At 36.2% G+C, this 17,222-nt stretch overlaps 1 protein-coding gene across 7 annotated transcripts in view; it reads right to left on the bottom strand.

Moving 5' to 3' along the window:
• Positions 1 to 599: 599 nt before the first annotated feature.
• Positions 600 to 17,222, bottom strand: part of LOC121874227 (PTB domain-containing engulfment adapter protein 1-like) — a 66,128-nt gene continuing 49,505 nt past the window's right edge. For all 7 annotated transcript variants that reach the window (XM_042378282.1, XM_042378285.1, XM_042378284.1 and 4 more), the window contains 8 exons: positions 13,009 to 13,073; positions 12,217 to 12,387; positions 11,720 to 11,857; positions 10,668 to 10,889; positions 9,686 to 9,831; positions 8,948 to 9,186; positions 7,609 to 7,763; positions 600 to 5,726 (listed from right to left, as the gene is read on the bottom strand). In XM_042378282.1, coding sequence (XP_042234216.1) covers positions 5,646 to 5,726; positions 7,609 to 7,763; positions 8,948 to 9,186; positions 9,686 to 9,831; positions 10,668 to 10,889; positions 11,720 to 11,857; positions 12,217 to 12,387; positions 13,009 to 13,073 — 1,217 coding nt within the window. In that variant the 3' untranslated portion in view covers positions 600 to 5,645. The remainder of the gene's footprint in view (positions 5,727 to 7,608; positions 7,764 to 8,947; positions 9,187 to 9,685; positions 9,832 to 10,667; positions 10,890 to 11,719; positions 11,858 to 12,216; positions 12,388 to 13,008; positions 13,074 to 17,222) is intronic.

Genomic DNA, 17,222 nt, shown 5'->3' with positions numbered 1-17,222 from the left:
TGACTGTGTGACATTTTTCCAGAGCATTCTTGGGTTACATGAAATGCATTCCTGGCTGTCTTCAAGGTCATCATTACTGTTATATCCTCTTGTCACTCCAGTACAGTATTTTACTTGACTCACTCCTGGAGCCTTGTTGTATTATAATCTTATATTGTCATTCTTTTATATCCACAACTCCTTTTACATACTAAAGGTGCCCATTTTAATATTCACATCAATAAATTTCATAACTCAAGAACAATGTCTTAATATTTTCTTATCACATCAAATCTTCTTTCTGGACAATTGTTTATTCCTGTATCATTGTCTTTCAATGTAAATCTTAAAAAAAAAATAATTATTACATAAAAAACAAAATTGTCCTTTTCCTTCTTCCACGTTTACTCTGGCTGTGAGACATGGTGGCTGGTATTAACAGCATTTATTCGCTTACTCTAGGTTCATGAACGCTTGTTTTAATAAAGTGAATGAATAAACGGCATCAAGAGCTTTTCTTTGTCTGGCCTCCATGCTTCATAGTGGGAAAGAAAGACATTGCAAAACTCTAGAAAAACAGATTTTCACCATTAAAGGGTAAATATAGAAAGATATCCAGATATATGTATATATACATTTTATTTACAGACACTACAAGTTAATGTTAGTCTAGTACATTACACAGAAGAAATCTCAGCTCTATATCATAATATCTGGATAGAAAATCAGTAATATGAAAAAATACAAAAGAAGAGAGCAAAGAAAACAATGCATCAATAACTTCATAGAATACTGAAAGTCTTCTTGTAAACTGATCAAATAGAAGACTAAGACATCAAGAAAATTAACAGATTATATACAAGGAACAGTCAACTGCACAGCAGCAAATGTTACTTTGGAATATGCTCAGACTTAGATGAGTATGATATTAAGCTGTGGTGAGGCAGTGAAGAAGTTCAGGTAGGGAGGAATGAACAGTCCCAGATGGTCATATATTCTCCAGGAAATGTAAAGATGAAAGTCTAGAGAAGACCTGATACTGTAATTGTAAGACATAAGGGTAACAAAGAATTGGTTATAAGCTGCATCAACAGGATTTGGTCAAAAGGGTCTCATGAGTGAGTGAGTCAATCAGGATTTGTATTTATAAAGTTAGCTGACACAGCTAAAAGAAGGGTGATGAGTCAGACACTGACAATGATTCTAGAACATCCAGTCCTGATAATTTAACCATATCTGGGTGATGGCTGCTGTATCATCATATGCACAAAAGCTGAAACAACCTCTGTGTGGGATTCATCACATCATCATTACCTCATGTAATGTGCTCAACAACTAATATTAACTAGAGTGTAAACTATCCCATGATTTTTAACAAAGAAATGGATGAACACCAAAAAACAAAGAACAAAACAGTTCAAGTGTAACATAATGCTAAGATCTCATCAAGAAATAAAGCAGAATACCTTTCACAACCAACTACTGCACCAGCGGAGACATTACAAGAGTTTTGACAATGTGCATGATTGTATGGAAGAAGAGTAACGTTTAAAATAATGATATAAAATATAAGGGAGAAATTATTTCACAGTTTTACCAAGGAATGTAACCTGTGTTGTAAGACTATAATATTCTCTTTATTGTAGTCATGCTACATTAATCCACTGTGCACTAGGAAAAATTATAGTATACTCTGACCTTTTTTTGTGTATTTAATTTTGTGTAATTAGTGACCTTAATTGTGACATCATTAACATAAAGTAAATATTGTGCTTGTCCAGTGATATATCTGGCCCACTACAAAACTGACAAGGTTTATACCAGACCTTCTCAGTCCCCATATATTAATTACTGCATAAAATAATGTCCACCTTTTTCACAAGATATCAAATAAAATTAAACATCATCTGTAAAAGGATAAATAAAATTAACTCTCCTGACATTATAGTTAAGTGACTGATTGTCGGCTATCTAAAGCAGTCATATTGTGATTTACAATTCTCTATTCCTTCAGAACATACAAAACATTAACTTTTTATTGTTGGTCTCAGTGTACAATACTTAAAATTGGATCATTCAGGATTGTAGCTACGCCATGGCCTTGATTACTAGAGGCCTTGTGCATTTGACTTGCAACATTCTAGAACTAAGTCCACTTGTCATGATTAGGTAGGACCTAACTTATGGGATTTTGATGATCCCAAATTTGTTGTAAACCTCTTGATCAAACTAGGCCTTTAACTGACCAGGAAATAATAAACAACTACCATTCAAATTCAAACATCTGTTGAATACTGTAGTTCCAATAATATTGGGTAAAATTTAATTTTTTTTTTTTAGTATAGTCCAGTAATTGAAATTTCACAGTCCTGTACTTGGGTCAATATACAGTACGAGTAGTTTAATATTCCTGACCAAATTATTTTTCCCTTAATGACTGCAAAAGTTCTGAGGGATATCAATCTTCTTTCTACTGTTAAGAGACAAAGTTGCTGATGATTTGTGAACACCAAAGTCCCCTTCCAAGGCGGGGGGGATTAATGTTGGATTTGTGGGTCCTAGGTGATGCGGACCTATCTTTTATCTAAATAAAGGAACACTGATCTCATCACTGAAACAATGTACATCTGCCTGTAATCACCAGGACACCCATCAGCACCAGCAACTCCAGCATTGTACAATTACCATTGGCTCTATGTTCATTTTATCACAAATAAAATTAAATGTACTTACTCTGAAAATAGTGAGTGCAAAACAACAAGCAGTCATCTGTGGCTGCAGCATTAGCAATCATTAATGGTATTAACATTAAAAAATTCACTGCGGGTAAAGCATTTGCCAACAAGCCAAAAAGTTAACTTAAGCCTCTGAGATTCATACCTTTGTAAAAAATATAGGTTCATCTATTGTAAAAAAATTCAACCCCCAGCCTCCTGAGTTCCACAATTTATATATATATTTTTTTGCATAAAAAACATCTAACAATTTTACATCAAAGGCTACTTTTTATATATTAAAATTTTATTACAGCAATTGAATACAGGTTGTGTTTCTGCTTGAGGCTGTAAGAAACCTGGATTTGTATGAGATACTTTTGGGCAAAATATCTTTAAATATTTACAGCAACACTAGTAACTGTAAATAAATGTATAGGCATGTGAACAGCACCAAGAATTTGTGGGTGATATGTTGTAGAATGATGGCTACCTATAATACTAATTAGGGTTGTGTCCATATACTGCATTATGATGGTAAAGCTATAAGTCTATGACCATATATATACTGCAGGCTGATGGTCTAGTTATAATGCTAGAGGCAGCCACACACTGCAATATAATGGTCCTGCTATAAAGAAGCAGATCCATAATTACAGTATGGTGACCAAACTATAATGCTAGAGGCACCCATATGCTCCAATGTGATGCCCCAATTTTTATTCTAAATGCAACTATGTGTTGAAATACAGTGGCCTGACTGTTATAGCAGCTTCATGTTGTAGTAAGGTGACCAGCCACTGCCATACACTGCAGTATGAGAGTTAGCTGTAGCTGCACTAAGTCCGTCTTTCCAAACTAGTTAATTCCTCATCACCCACCATGTTTGTCTGCTTTGTTGGGAATGAGATAAATGACATTAGCATTATCACTGCATGAACAAAATAACTTAGTGAACCTAGAGTAAACAGTATATTATACCTATAAGCTTTCTTCATATAATAGATATCTATATGGATATATGTATATATATATATATATATTACATCTCCAGAATGGATGGCTTTCTCTTTAATATATAAACAATTAACAATAGACTCTGCTATGCTTTTATAAACTCATAAATATTTCTTCAGATATATTGTCTGAAACACCAACAAGGTCTTTTAACAAACATTAAAATACTGAGTAAAGGAGAAATCATTAATTATTATTATCTAAACTTGTTTAATTCTACAAATATTCTATCAAACCTCATCACAATGTGTATATAATAAACGTTACCAAAGTGCTCCTGACATTACAGAATACAGAAGAACTAGTTCTATCTGCAATTCAGTATTGTGTGTTGACACACACACACAGTTCAATGTCACAACCACAAGCAGCATGTGAAACATTTGCCCAAATTTCTGCATAATGGGGTAATTAAACCACAAATTATGTTTAGTTCTACCTACTCTATGTACTCTTATAGATTCAGTAAAATTATATTAATCTTTACCTTCCAAAGTCATATATTTCCCTAAATGTATATCACTAATTGTCTTTCCATCTTTAAGACTATAATGATGGCCATGTATTATTTAACCTCCTCTAATCTTTTCTGTGAAGCCATACTCCTCCAGGGAGTTCCTCTCTGAAGAGGTGGTCATGACAGAAAGAGCCTTCATGCCATCCTATCACTATGTGTCCCTTTGGCCCCTTTAATCCCATTCACCCATCCCCTTTTCTCTTTATATATTATTCCAACCTGGTGCTGCAGGTGTCTCCCTCTACCAACACACCTGTTACACTGCCCCTCCACACATTCTTAACTATGATCCTCACCTGCATCCTTCTCACATGACTATACCATCTCAGAGAACCTCTCGTAACTCATTCCACCACACCACAGTCAACACCCTCTGCCATTCCAACACTTATATAACTCATCTCTGTACCTTAAATTTTAGAGCATTCTGCTTCATGTAAGTTAATACAGGAAATATTATATCATCTCTTGAGTTCCTTTATTACCTCTAAGCTTAAGTTCCTCCCCACTGTTACTTTCCAGCTCTCATCACTCTCCTCCCTTACAATATTATTTACCCAATTTCACTCTCCATCATACTATTTTTACGTAATATTCCTTAAATACAGTGCTTGAAATTTCTAACCTCCTGCAGTTATTACTTTTATAATACTTTTTGATTATTAATACTTATTTTAGTTGCAGCAAAAATTCATGTGAGCATATTGGCAACAATACTGAATTATTTCTGGGTCACAGGACATTATCCACCAGTGACATTCCCATGTTCTTCAAACTACATAATGAAACACTAGTTGTGCTTAGTGAGATGAACAAATATTAATTCATAAGATGTGTGTTCCCTTCCCACAAGGAATGTAATGGAACTACTAAAATGGAATGTTATTTTCACCAAGTGGTAATGGCAATGATAAAAGCTCACTCCAAAACTTGAGATGATAATGACTATAGTTTATTTGTTCTCTCACCATATTTATCCCAGGTGAAGCATGTAAAACATTAAACCTTTCTAAATATTATTTACAGCATAACTTAAAGGAGCTAATTATATATATCAAAAATTAACTGGCTGCCATGAGAAGGTTAAATGATGAACCAAGTTATTACAATTTGTTCATTTATATTTATATTATGAAAAGCATAAATATATAGCTACTTGCTCAGCTCCAGGCAGGTAATAATACAGCAAAGGGAAAAAGGTCTGCAAAAATAAAATTTAATACCCTTCAGTACTTGATGGAGAATTTGTGCTACCTCTGTTAGTTTGTATCAAAGTATCACAGCCCATTCTGGTTCAGGCTGATACTGTCCCACTGTCTAGCGGCAACAGCACACACCAAATAACATAATAATGAAGATAAAATTATAACCCAGGGAGTATTTCTGTGAGGCAGGCTTAAATACCTGATCCTTGCCTATTAATTCTTCAGTGGATCCAAACTTTCCAAAGTAAAGTCATCATCTGCGGTTCCAAAGGATAGTCCACGACTGAACCCGGCCTGTTAAAAGATCTTGCATCAGTACATTTTACAATTCACTGTCTTTAGTTAATGTAATAATACTGTTTCTGAAAAGCATCAGCCATTTTCCATAACTCTTTCTCACTCTTGGTGATGAATATTATGCATTTATCAGCCATGGACCAAATTTAGAGGAATTTGTTGACTTTCTACCTTTTCTTCTTATACTGTACAGTACGTACCTCCATATTATACCTGTTCCACTAAACCCCTATACTACTCTCTGAGGTCATGGCCACAACTGAAGAGCCTCCAGGATACACTTTCAATATTTTTTTTCTTCTCTATTCCCCTATCTCCTCCCCAATTCTCTAATTATTATTATTATTATTATTATTATTATTATTATTATTATTTATTTATTTATTTATTTTAATTTTATTTATTTATTTATTTATTTATTTTTTTAAGGGAATTAGCCCACCCGGGCACAGGTCACTGACCCACATCGGGGCCTGTGGGGCAAAAATGTAATAATAATAATAATAATTCATACAAAGTAAAATAAAATATTAATGGTAATAATAATAATAACACTGTGATAATAATAATAATACTGTAAATACAAAGAAATACAAGAATGAAAAAAAAAATCAATAGTGAGAAATGCTATTACTGTATATGTATGTTGTGTTGTCATGTAAGAGAAACAATTGAGACCCTGCAATTGTGTGTAAATGAGGCAGAAAGACAGATCAGCAACCTGGGACTTGGTCACAATTTTCGTGATGCCATATGGCAGCAGGGTCTACCATTAGACAACACATTACGCTTCCAATACAGTGGTCCCTCGGTTAACAAACACAATTCATTTCAGAAGGTCGTTCGTTAACCGAAAATTTGGTTAACCGAAACCAATGTTTCAATGGGATTTTGGGTAATTGGTTCCAGCTCACCGAAAATTACATACAAAGTAAAAAAAAAAAATGCAGTAAAGTACACTTACTTTGAGGTGTGTATGTAGAAGGCTCCTGGTTGATGATGATGATGATGGGAATTAGAAGTGGGGGCGGAGGAGAAGGGAGAAGAGAAGGAAGTGAGGATGGAAGAGAAATCACCCCATGCTTCATGCCGTCATTTAACCCATAAAATTTTTAAGTTCACTAGGTGTAATTCAAGATTATTTTCTTTAAATCAACACTGCACTGCACTATATATTGTCAATATGTTAAATAAATTTCAGAATGACCAATAATTGTACTGTAAAAACGTAAAAATACTCTGTGTTCAAGTGACCCACAAGCAAGATGTTTCTTCCACTGAACAGAGATACAAACTGAGGCCTTGGTGGGTGAGTGAAGTGGCTGTTGAGCACACCAAAAACTAGTTCCCTGTACTGCAATTATGTTAAATAAGTGTTAAAATGACTACAAATTTTAATATAAAACTTGGAAAATTATTGAATAGTACAACCTTCTTGATATTTACTCCAATTTTAACGAATGTAAGCCCTAGAACCGATTTCTGTATTGGCGGACTAATCTTCCAGCTGGTGAGCAAGCCAAAGCATGTCGAAACGTTTTCGTAAGAATTTCGTTTACCGAATTTTTTTCGTTAACCGAACTGAATATCCTTATGGAAGGTAATTCGTTAACCGAGGGACCACTGTATACCAGACATGTCTCCACCTTTCCCTCCTGACAGCCTAGATTCTCAGTCACATACCCGACGGAGAAGCTGCCACAACCTTCAGGGATTCAATGGGGAGAAAACCATTCCATGAATCATGGAAATTAAGGAATTCCCAGGAGGCCACAAATATATAACATACTTGTATCATCTAAAAAGTAATGGCCACTTTCAAGCTATAACTTAGTTAAAGTAAACAAAACATATTTCAAGCCATCATGCAAATGCTCACCTTCATCTCAATGAACTGTGCTAAGGCATCACCACTGTTGCTAGGAGGAGAGAATGCCACAGAACCAAATGGATCCCCAGATGTGTCAAATATATCATCTGACAGACCATTGTTTAGAGCCTGCTCATGAGCCCGAACAGGCCGAGGCGGAGGAACTGCCAACATAAAAAAAATATTTGGTATTAAATTGATAAAATTCAATAACATGTTGTAAAACTAAATACATATAAAATGATAAATACCGGCCACAAAACACACTGTGAAAAACTTATAAAAAATAAAATAAAAAAATAAATAAAAATTTATGAAAATATTAGAATTTTAGTTGTGATAAAACATGCCATTATTCTCAGTCCATGAAGACAGCTTCAGTGACCCAGACCTTCCTGTTCATCTGATAAAAATGGGCAAATAGTGTTTGTTTTACCCCTTTAGTGAATGAGAGTTCAAGGCACAGTACAGTACAGCAACATGACAGTGGCTATACAGACACCCGGTACATTGGTGCAGAAGGGACAGGATAACCTGTCCTTTGTTGCTTTGAGGACAGGAACAGATCTTTCCTTTAAGGACATGAAAGTCCTAGACGGCTTTGACAGTAATAAAAACACTTGGACACGCTTGGCATTTATATATTTTTCTTTATGTAGTAGACAATGCAGTGGATTAGTGAGATGGGGTACAATGGTGACATTATTCACTTATGATTCATGAAAAGACAGAATAATGGACCTGGCTAGTATACTCTCCAAGGCAAAAACGTTTGTTCTAGTTCTATTGTCTACCATTCCCAGTATCACCTGTAAATTCTAAATAAAAGAACAAATGTGGGTTTAGTAAGTGAAAAAATTTGAAAAGATTAAAATGCACAAATAGTCTGATCATTGACAGTGTTTTAGCATTAGAATCTGAAAGAAAAATCCAGGAATTTTTGGCAGTTGTAAAATTCCTTAGTAACACATCTTTTCTGATATGTTTGTTGCAGTGAACTCCTGCTGTGAATCAAATCACCATAGATTTCTTCCACTCTTACAGAGTTTTTCTTGCAATAATTCTGGCCAGCTGGAATTACGAACAATCATACAGACATAAAAAATTTCACCTCTGGGTGCCAGGATTTAAACCTGGACCACAAAGGTTGGCCAGTCAGGCAGATATCCACTGACAACCTTAGTGGTCTGGATTCGAATCCTAACAACCAGAGGTGAAATTCCTTTACATTGATTTACCTGTGTACATTATAGGTTCTGATACACACACATGTACTGTACACACTCACACAGAAACAGACACACACACACTTCAATATTTTACTTTAAAATGAAAATGTGACAGTTACCAAGAGCTGGTGGAGAAGTAAAGCCATTCAATTCAGGTGGAGGTACAGCAGTAAATGAAGGAGGCTTCTTTTCTTCTGCTCGGGGGTTGAAATCATCATCCTCATCATGAGCCTCATGACTACCATTACTAGAGAAGCTGTTTGTGCCACCCACTTTAGACAATAGTGTTTCTTCTGCCCGTGGATTGAAATCATCCTCGTCAGCACCATTTGAAGTTAGTGGGCTTGATAAGATGTCCCTGAAGGAATACAATTATTTAGATAAAACCCAAATTACATCTCAAATAACAGAGTGAAGTACTGTACTGTACTGTAATACTATAAATGTCCCTTATAGGTGAAAAGTTTTGTAAGTTGTCTAGTCATACAAATTCCATCACGTATGCATCCACAGTAATTCCTGTACCTTGTATGAATTTACCATTGATGAAGTGGGTCTTGTACTGCAACTATTTTAATATACCTGTATACCATAACAGTATTATAGTAATCCCCTCTGCAAATTGTGCTTTGTGCAAGTTGAGCTACCTTGACAGGCTGGAGATTATTGTACAGTACTATTACGTCAATTCACAGACTTTTTCTGAAAACTACGTGAAAAGGTTCCAGTGTGACTTTTATCTTTGCACTTAACACAAAGAAATTCCGAAACAAATGAAGGTTCTTCAAAAATATTGTCAAAATTCACCAAGGAAATAATAAGTTTAATTGAAGAGATAAAAATTCAATGCTATTTACTGTATGAGCGCAGTATCATCATCCTGCTTGGGTGTGTTGCGTGGTGGGATGGGCGGTGGGCCGAGGGCGCTGCTGGAGGCTAGAGGCTCAAACGAGGGTTCAGGATCAGTGCTGCTCTCACCGTTTAGTGTCAGTAAATCAGATATCTGTAAACAGAACAAGTTATTGAAAGAAATGCTGGAAGAATGTGTCATTACAACTGTCATAACTGTCAGGGTCAATGAATATTTTGAATAATTTGGAGATACTGTACAAGAGATGAAAGATAAATTCAATAGACTTGACAACACAAATTTACTGAACATGACATAGTTAACTTTAAAATTATTATTACATAAAAAAAAAATATTGCATAGATGGAAGAGAAACAATTTGCTTCAACTTGTTAGGGCATCCACTTCCAAACTCACAAGAATCCAATACCAGGGAAAACATACAATGTACACCTGTGACCTTATTTACTGAAGCTAACCTTATTCCCTTAATCTTTCTTATGCAAGGTATAAAATAAATATTACAGTTACAGTGATAAACAAATAAAAAATCTAAATTCTCTAGCTGATATTTTTAACATTAAGGCTCTTATTTTTACATGCACGTTCATCATCATAAGTAAAGTATCACAAGCTAAGTCATTAGGTCTATTTTCTTTTACAAATCATTCCACTAAATGCTTTCACTGTGTTCTAGATGGCTTAGTTTAACAGGAGATTACTGTATACTATTCAGACAGACAAGGTTACATACTATTTTAGCTAAACGTTGAATCAGTCCTGTTTGAACAACTTGTCAATGTTGTGTCCACCCAGCCACCACATTCTGAATAGTGTAAGCTGCTGTTAAACTCATACGCCCTCAATTTACAACGCACAGAAGAGTAGGAAATGGCTTGCATGCATGTGTGTGTGTAAGGAACATCTAGACGACTGGCAGAACAGGTAAATGATAGGAATCTGACCACAAGCTTCAATATGAAACTCACATTGTTTTCCTTCATGTAGTCCTCCACATCAGGTCTGTTTTTAAGAGTAGCCAACTGTGTGATGCGTGTCTTGAGTGTTTGATTCTCGTCCTCCAGCCCTTGCACACGTTTCTGCAGCAACAGCAGCTGTCGCCGCATCTCAACTTCACGGCCAGATGTCTCCACAAACCGCCGATACGCCAAGTCAAAGGCCTGACCAATTGTTAGGGTGATTTCTTCAGCCTGCAAAGAATAACTTATTAAAAGTACAATCAGAACTGATTATGCCTATAGAAAACCTAATAATACACTGTACATGGCATTAACAAAATGGTACTTAACTTGTGGTCAAAACAAAAGCACACTTTTAGGCACAGTAGTTTGTATTGCACGCTAAAGTTCGGAAAATATTTACACTACCCGGTATGTCTACCCTCTCACCCATTAGACTTAATCCATTCTGTACAAACTGGGATACAATACAGGCTTTAAAATTCAGGAGGTATTGTCTAGTCATACACAGAACCTTGGGGTTTGCTGGGAAAAAATCTGGAAGCTTTGGTGGGAATGTTCACAAGTGTATCTCCTAACTGGTGTCAAGATATAAAAATATGATTAAGAGAAAGGAAATTAGGAGTTGAGAATACAGACATCCACAGAATAAAAGTTGGAGAAACCCCAAAAGCCTTGTTGAAAGGGAAAAAATTTCGTGTGGAATAAAACTAGAAGCTTGAATGGAGTGTTTACAGTAGTATAGGTACTTCAGTTGTTTTATAAAGATGTGAAATTCTGTGCACAGTAACTGAAGCACTCAGTTAGAGCTTTACTAACTCACAATATCAATATGTATCATCTTTTCAATTTCACGGAGTCTTCTTTTCATAAAAATCCTCAAAGAAATCTCAAACTCACTGCTTGTGAATAAATAACATTACTGAACACAGGCCAAACAATCAGCTAAACAACTGGCAGGCCAGCCAACTAACAAGTGTCAGTCAACAAAGTAACCAACCAGCAACAGACTAACCATAACACTTAGCACTGTTATCATTCAGCACCTTGATCAGACTTACCAACTTGTCACTAACAAAGACGAAGCATGTGTGCTTATCAGAGTCAGCCTCCTTGGCGATAAAACTGAAGAACCGTTTCTCTGCCTTGTCATCAGCACAGTAACTAATCCTGTGTAGCGGGTACTGGTGCAGGTTACGCTGTGTCAATTACAAAAACAAGAATATATTAGGATAAAGTAAACAACATATGTCATATTACCACAGTCAGGTGAATGGCCTTCTGTGATCAGTGAATATAACAACAAAATACAACTTCAATCCTCTGAAGCAGACACCCCAAAGGCACCCAGGTGAATCCTCAAGCCACTGTGAGGAGGTAAAATTAATGAAATATTTTAGTTATTTAAAACAAGCTGACTAGAAAAGATTAATAATAGAGTAATTCTTGAACATTACTATGTGACTACAGCTCTAGTCTTAAGATTCCCCATTTATCAGTCAAGGAGAAATGTATTAAAAAAAGATTGAAAATAGTCTAGAACGGATAAATGCCTCACCTTAGTTTTTGGTTCATGAATAGCGACGCCATCGATGGACACAGTCAGCTCCACTTTGGGGGTCTTGCTGCCCTCGGCCTTCTTCAGCTGCTGATTAAACTTAAGTTTACGGATGCCCTCCTTCACCACCTCAATGCCCTTTGGCTGGTCAACTTCTGTGCTCCCGAGGAACTAATAACAAGAAAAAAAAAAAGGAGGGGGATGTTATCCTGAAAACCTCTTTTATAACCAAGCCTGGATTGGGCAAGTCATGAAATCAATAAGTCCCTGGAGTTGAAAACCTAGATTCTTAAGTTTAAAACATACTGTACTGTGCTGGTATTTGGAAGTCATATGAAAATTGGTTTATGCTTTCCCATCATGTCTGGATTTTTAAAAGAGATCTGATGAACACATGGAGACCTGTGTTTAAAAGTAAATGTAAAAGTTCAAGATAAACTACAAATAAGAATTAAGGTATAACACAATCTAAATACTCTGCATCAGTTAACCATCACTAGTGACAAGTAAGGAACATCAATGTTAATTAGTTTGTATGAGAATTCATTAAAGGTGTTTAGTACTTAAAGGTTTATTATATATGTGAGAAAGAAGGTTGTTACAGTGTAGAAAAGGCAATTAATTAATGGACACAAGAGTGTTAGGGTGTTGAAGGATCATTAAGACAAGATTGCAGGGGTGTTAAGTTGGCAATTAAGACTATAGTATTTAGAATAAAGGATGCACTGTGATAAATGGAGAAGAAATCGTTCTAGGGAAAACAATATGGCCATCAAGATAAGTAGAGCTCACCTTGACCAGGTAGGCAATGTGTCCCTTCTGTAGTGCCTCTGGGGGGTGGAGCCAGTTCTTGTTGGCTGTGGAGGAAGAATCATTCATTACTTATAGATAATATGGAGGTATGGCCTATGACTGAGGAATAAACAACTTACCAGGGCTTTACAGTCTTCTCAAAAGTTCATGTATTAATTTTTTTCTTGTACCAAAAAATGTGAGAACCTGTTTACTTGGTTCATAATTATAGTATAAGTTATAATATAAAGATTACATTTGCTGAGATCTGTTTTTGAATTGTAACTTAAATGTAAATTAAATTGGGTAAAATTATGATTTAATTATGAAACAGGGGATTTTGGGAGAAAAAGTTTATCACTTGTACTGTACTTGACAATTAGACAAGAGCCCCTCTTTCAGTCTCATCTTCCCAATTCCTCCCATGGTGAAGATCTTTCAACTTTTTGAACATTACCTACCAGATTATAGTCAGTACAGTACTGTATTAGTCAAATTGTATGTTGCTAAAGTAACATGTTAAGAAGTACCTTAGATAGCATGGTGGAGAGAAAGAAAAAAAAATGGCTACTTCCTTTTTTTGTGATAAACATTTTTGTCTTATAAATAATAAGCAGGAAGTCGAACTGTTCCAGGGGTTTTTAGTCTCACATATGCAGACCAAACTTCAATTGTTAAAACTTATAGCAAATGTTTAATTAAAATCTTAATTGGATGAAAGAAAGATCAATATGAATGAGTGAACACAAATATATACCCTGTAATCAGATGTAAATCACTGAATAAAATCGCCTGGTGTTACTCAAATGAAATATTAAAAGTGGCGCCCCCGTAGTGAAGGGGTTTATGAGGGGATGTTGGTGGTACAACAGTTACGCATGTATCTCTCACTAAATGTCATGAGTTCAAGTCCTGGCCCAGGACAGATGTGAGAAGGGTGGCAGGTTTCCTCTGGGTACTCCAGTTTCCTCTTGTACTAACACAAAGCAATAAAGTTCATAAAATAAGTAACGAAGAACAAACCAACCGCCCAAACAGCTACGTAGCTGAAAAGTGGTGAAATTATATTTTTTTTCCATTTATGTATTTTGGGAATGCTGGAATGTATTTTTTTACCAGAGTAATTTTGTCTCAACTGAAGCTACAAAATGCTCATGTATTGTGCAGTGTTCAGTGCTCACGAGTGCACAAGGCACAGAGATTGACCCACTGAGGTCTGCTCTTATGGACGTGTTTGTTATAGTGTGAGTACAGCTGGACCACAAAAGCCAGAGTCGGTTGTTAGTCGACCTCTAGGAATGATTTTCTCTCCTACACTGGACCCCTTAATGGGTGGTTCAGTCATTATCTTCACCCCCCCCCCCTCTTAAACATAAGTACAGTATGCACAAACTTGATTTGAGAACTAGTGAAAATTGTAAAATGAAGACATCATTGAGTCACTGGTAATCACTTTGTTTCACAACTGCATGACGCCATTAATTTGCTGCTGCCATTTAACTGGTGTCACTCACCACAAGACACTGATAACAATGACAAGATTAAATGTTACGAAATATACAGAGACAGATAACAAAAAAGTTAAATTGTATTTTACTTGTTTATAAATTATAAGACAGCTGAACCGTATTTAATACAGTACTGTACAGTACATCATCATAGAGAATAAAGCCAAGGATGGTCTAGTATATAACATCCAGGAAACACTGACACATTTTCCTTCACACCTTACACGCTCTACTGTACTAGGGTTACAACATTTGTCACATAATAAAAACTTGATTCAGTTTCCCACAAAAGAGAAAAGACAAAGACTGTACAATCACAATTGCCTGACGACACAACCTCCCCACATATCCAAAACTTTACAAATCAACACCTTTTGAAATCCTGTTTAAACCCTGCAGACAATACGGTGCATGAAAGTTTATGGACAAAGACTTAAAATGGAAGACTTTTTAATTTATAGAAAGCATGTTATATGTAGTGTTAACTGGGGGTTTACCTTTACTGTGCCTTCTGTGTGGGGGGGGGGGGCGGCTAGGTTAGGGTAGATTATGTAATTTTAAGTTAGGTAAGTTAGAGGGTAAGATTAAATAGGATTGGCAAGGTTAGATTAGGTAAATTTGTGGGCTGTATAAAATAAGGTACCATAGGTTAGGTTAGGGGTAGTTAAGTATAATTTGGGGAAGTAAAGACTAGTAAGTACTGTAGTTAACCATAATTAAGTATAGTTAAATATGCTTAAGGACATCAATTAAGGTTTACGTTCCGGGTGCAAGGACGGTACTATAGGAGACTACATAACAGTATTTAAAACACTACTGATGGAATATATCTAATTTTAAACTTTCTACTGTGACAAGTAATCATCACCCCGTGAGCCAGACGGTGTAAAAATCCCACGGGTGAGTTCAAGTATGAGCAACCAGCCAGCCAGACACAGGTTTTCCCACGAGCCACACCACACACAGGTCAACAAACTTCACACTCATTCACAATATGAGGTGAATACTTCTTACAGGGTTAAAACACAGGCTGGGTAATAATAATAATTCGTAGTAAATGTCTCTTAATGTTATATTAATCAAATTCCCGCCACGCTGTAAGTTCAAGAGCCTAATCCTAGCCTAGTCACATAAATTCGTAAAGTGAATATTCCTAGTAACTGACGATGAAAGAAACAATATAAAGAATAGCATTATGATAAAACAATAGAAGTGTACAAGGCAAAAAATTAACAAAACAATATAAAAGTAACAAAAATAATTAACATAAAAATCACTCTAATTAGACACGTTTTTTAAATGCCACGTACCAAGTAATCGTATTTTAATTAAGGTTGACCCTCGGTGTAATTATTATGTTACTTCAGGATGTTATTTGTGTGTTTAATCATTCTTGCGTCTTCAGAAATCAGACAACGAAGCTACACAATAATGTGTATGAACTCATCTAAGTTTGCTTTAAATCATCCACAAACTGTTTGATCAGTGTAAACAGAGTCGGTCATAAGTAAATACACACACAGACGGCTGCCATATCTACTTTCCTTTCTCAATATTCAGTAACACACACATACACACACCTTGAGCAGTATGGATGGTTACCTTATATTACTGTATGTGTGTGTGCTAGAGGAAATATGAATAGCTGGAAAAGTATTGGAAAAGAAGACTGGGGATGGAGGAGAGATGAAAGCGAGTAGAGGGAGGGAAATAACAACAGAGGGAGAGTAGAGGAGAGACAACAACAAAGGAAGAGGAGAGGGAGGGGGTGACAATGTGAGTGTGTTGTGGTCAGTGTTATCATGGTCTCGGTACACCAGTCACTCTCCACCACCACCTCCTGGTTAATGTTACACTCTCACTTGTTGCCGTATATGCGCACCACACACACTCACACCTGCTGCACAGACTACACACACGACGCTATGCAACACAAGAGCCACAACATGGGCTCTCCTCACCCACTACCTTCCCCACACTATATTCATCAAAATTTCAAATACTGTACCTGCAGTTTAAAGCCCTTCTAATAATTTCGTTTTAATTTATCATTTCACCACTTCTCAGCTCAATAGCCGTCCAGGCGGTTGGTCTGTTCTTTGTTGCTTGTTATAAACTTTATTGCCCAATGTTAGTACAGGAGTAAGAGAGTACCCAGAGGAAACCTGTGATGTTTGGTAGGGTCATACTGGATAACACCCTTCTCACTTGTGTTCCAGGCCATGACTCGAACCCAGAACATATGATATACTCACGTTGCCGTTGTACCATCAACTTTTACTTTTGGTGACAGTAGACGCCGTCTGATGATAAAGACGGTCGCAAGCCTTCTGTCTCCTATATTTATGTAAACATCCAGCAAGAACTGCTGCTGAAAACCACTTTCCCAGACATGATATACTTAGAACCAGAAGGGCTTAAAGCGTCATCGGTTGTGAGAATGAACATTTGTAACTTACCAACAATTATATATTTTTTAACTGTTTCTGCCATTTATTGTACCAGTGATGTGTATAATATAGCTACACAGCATGCTTACATGACTAGTGGGGTTGTCTTGTTCGCTAAAGTAAGTTATACAGTAACTCAACCCTGATGTATGGTTTTACCTAATCTAGTACGTTATGTGGAGCACCAGTGTCCCCCAGACCCACCCCCGAGCCTTCAATATACTGCACTTTATATTGTCCTACTGGGCGCTAAAGG

Source organism: Homarus americanus, unplaced genomic scaffold, assembly GCF_018991925.1.
Source record: "Homarus americanus isolate GMGI-L3 unplaced genomic scaffold, GMGI_Hamer_2.0 scaffold49667, whole genome shotgun sequence".
In the NCBI taxonomy this organism is placed as follows: Eukaryota; Metazoa; Arthropoda; class Malacostraca; order Decapoda; family Nephropidae; genus Homarus; species Homarus americanus.
This window is presented reverse-complemented; position numbering and strand designations above follow the sequence as displayed.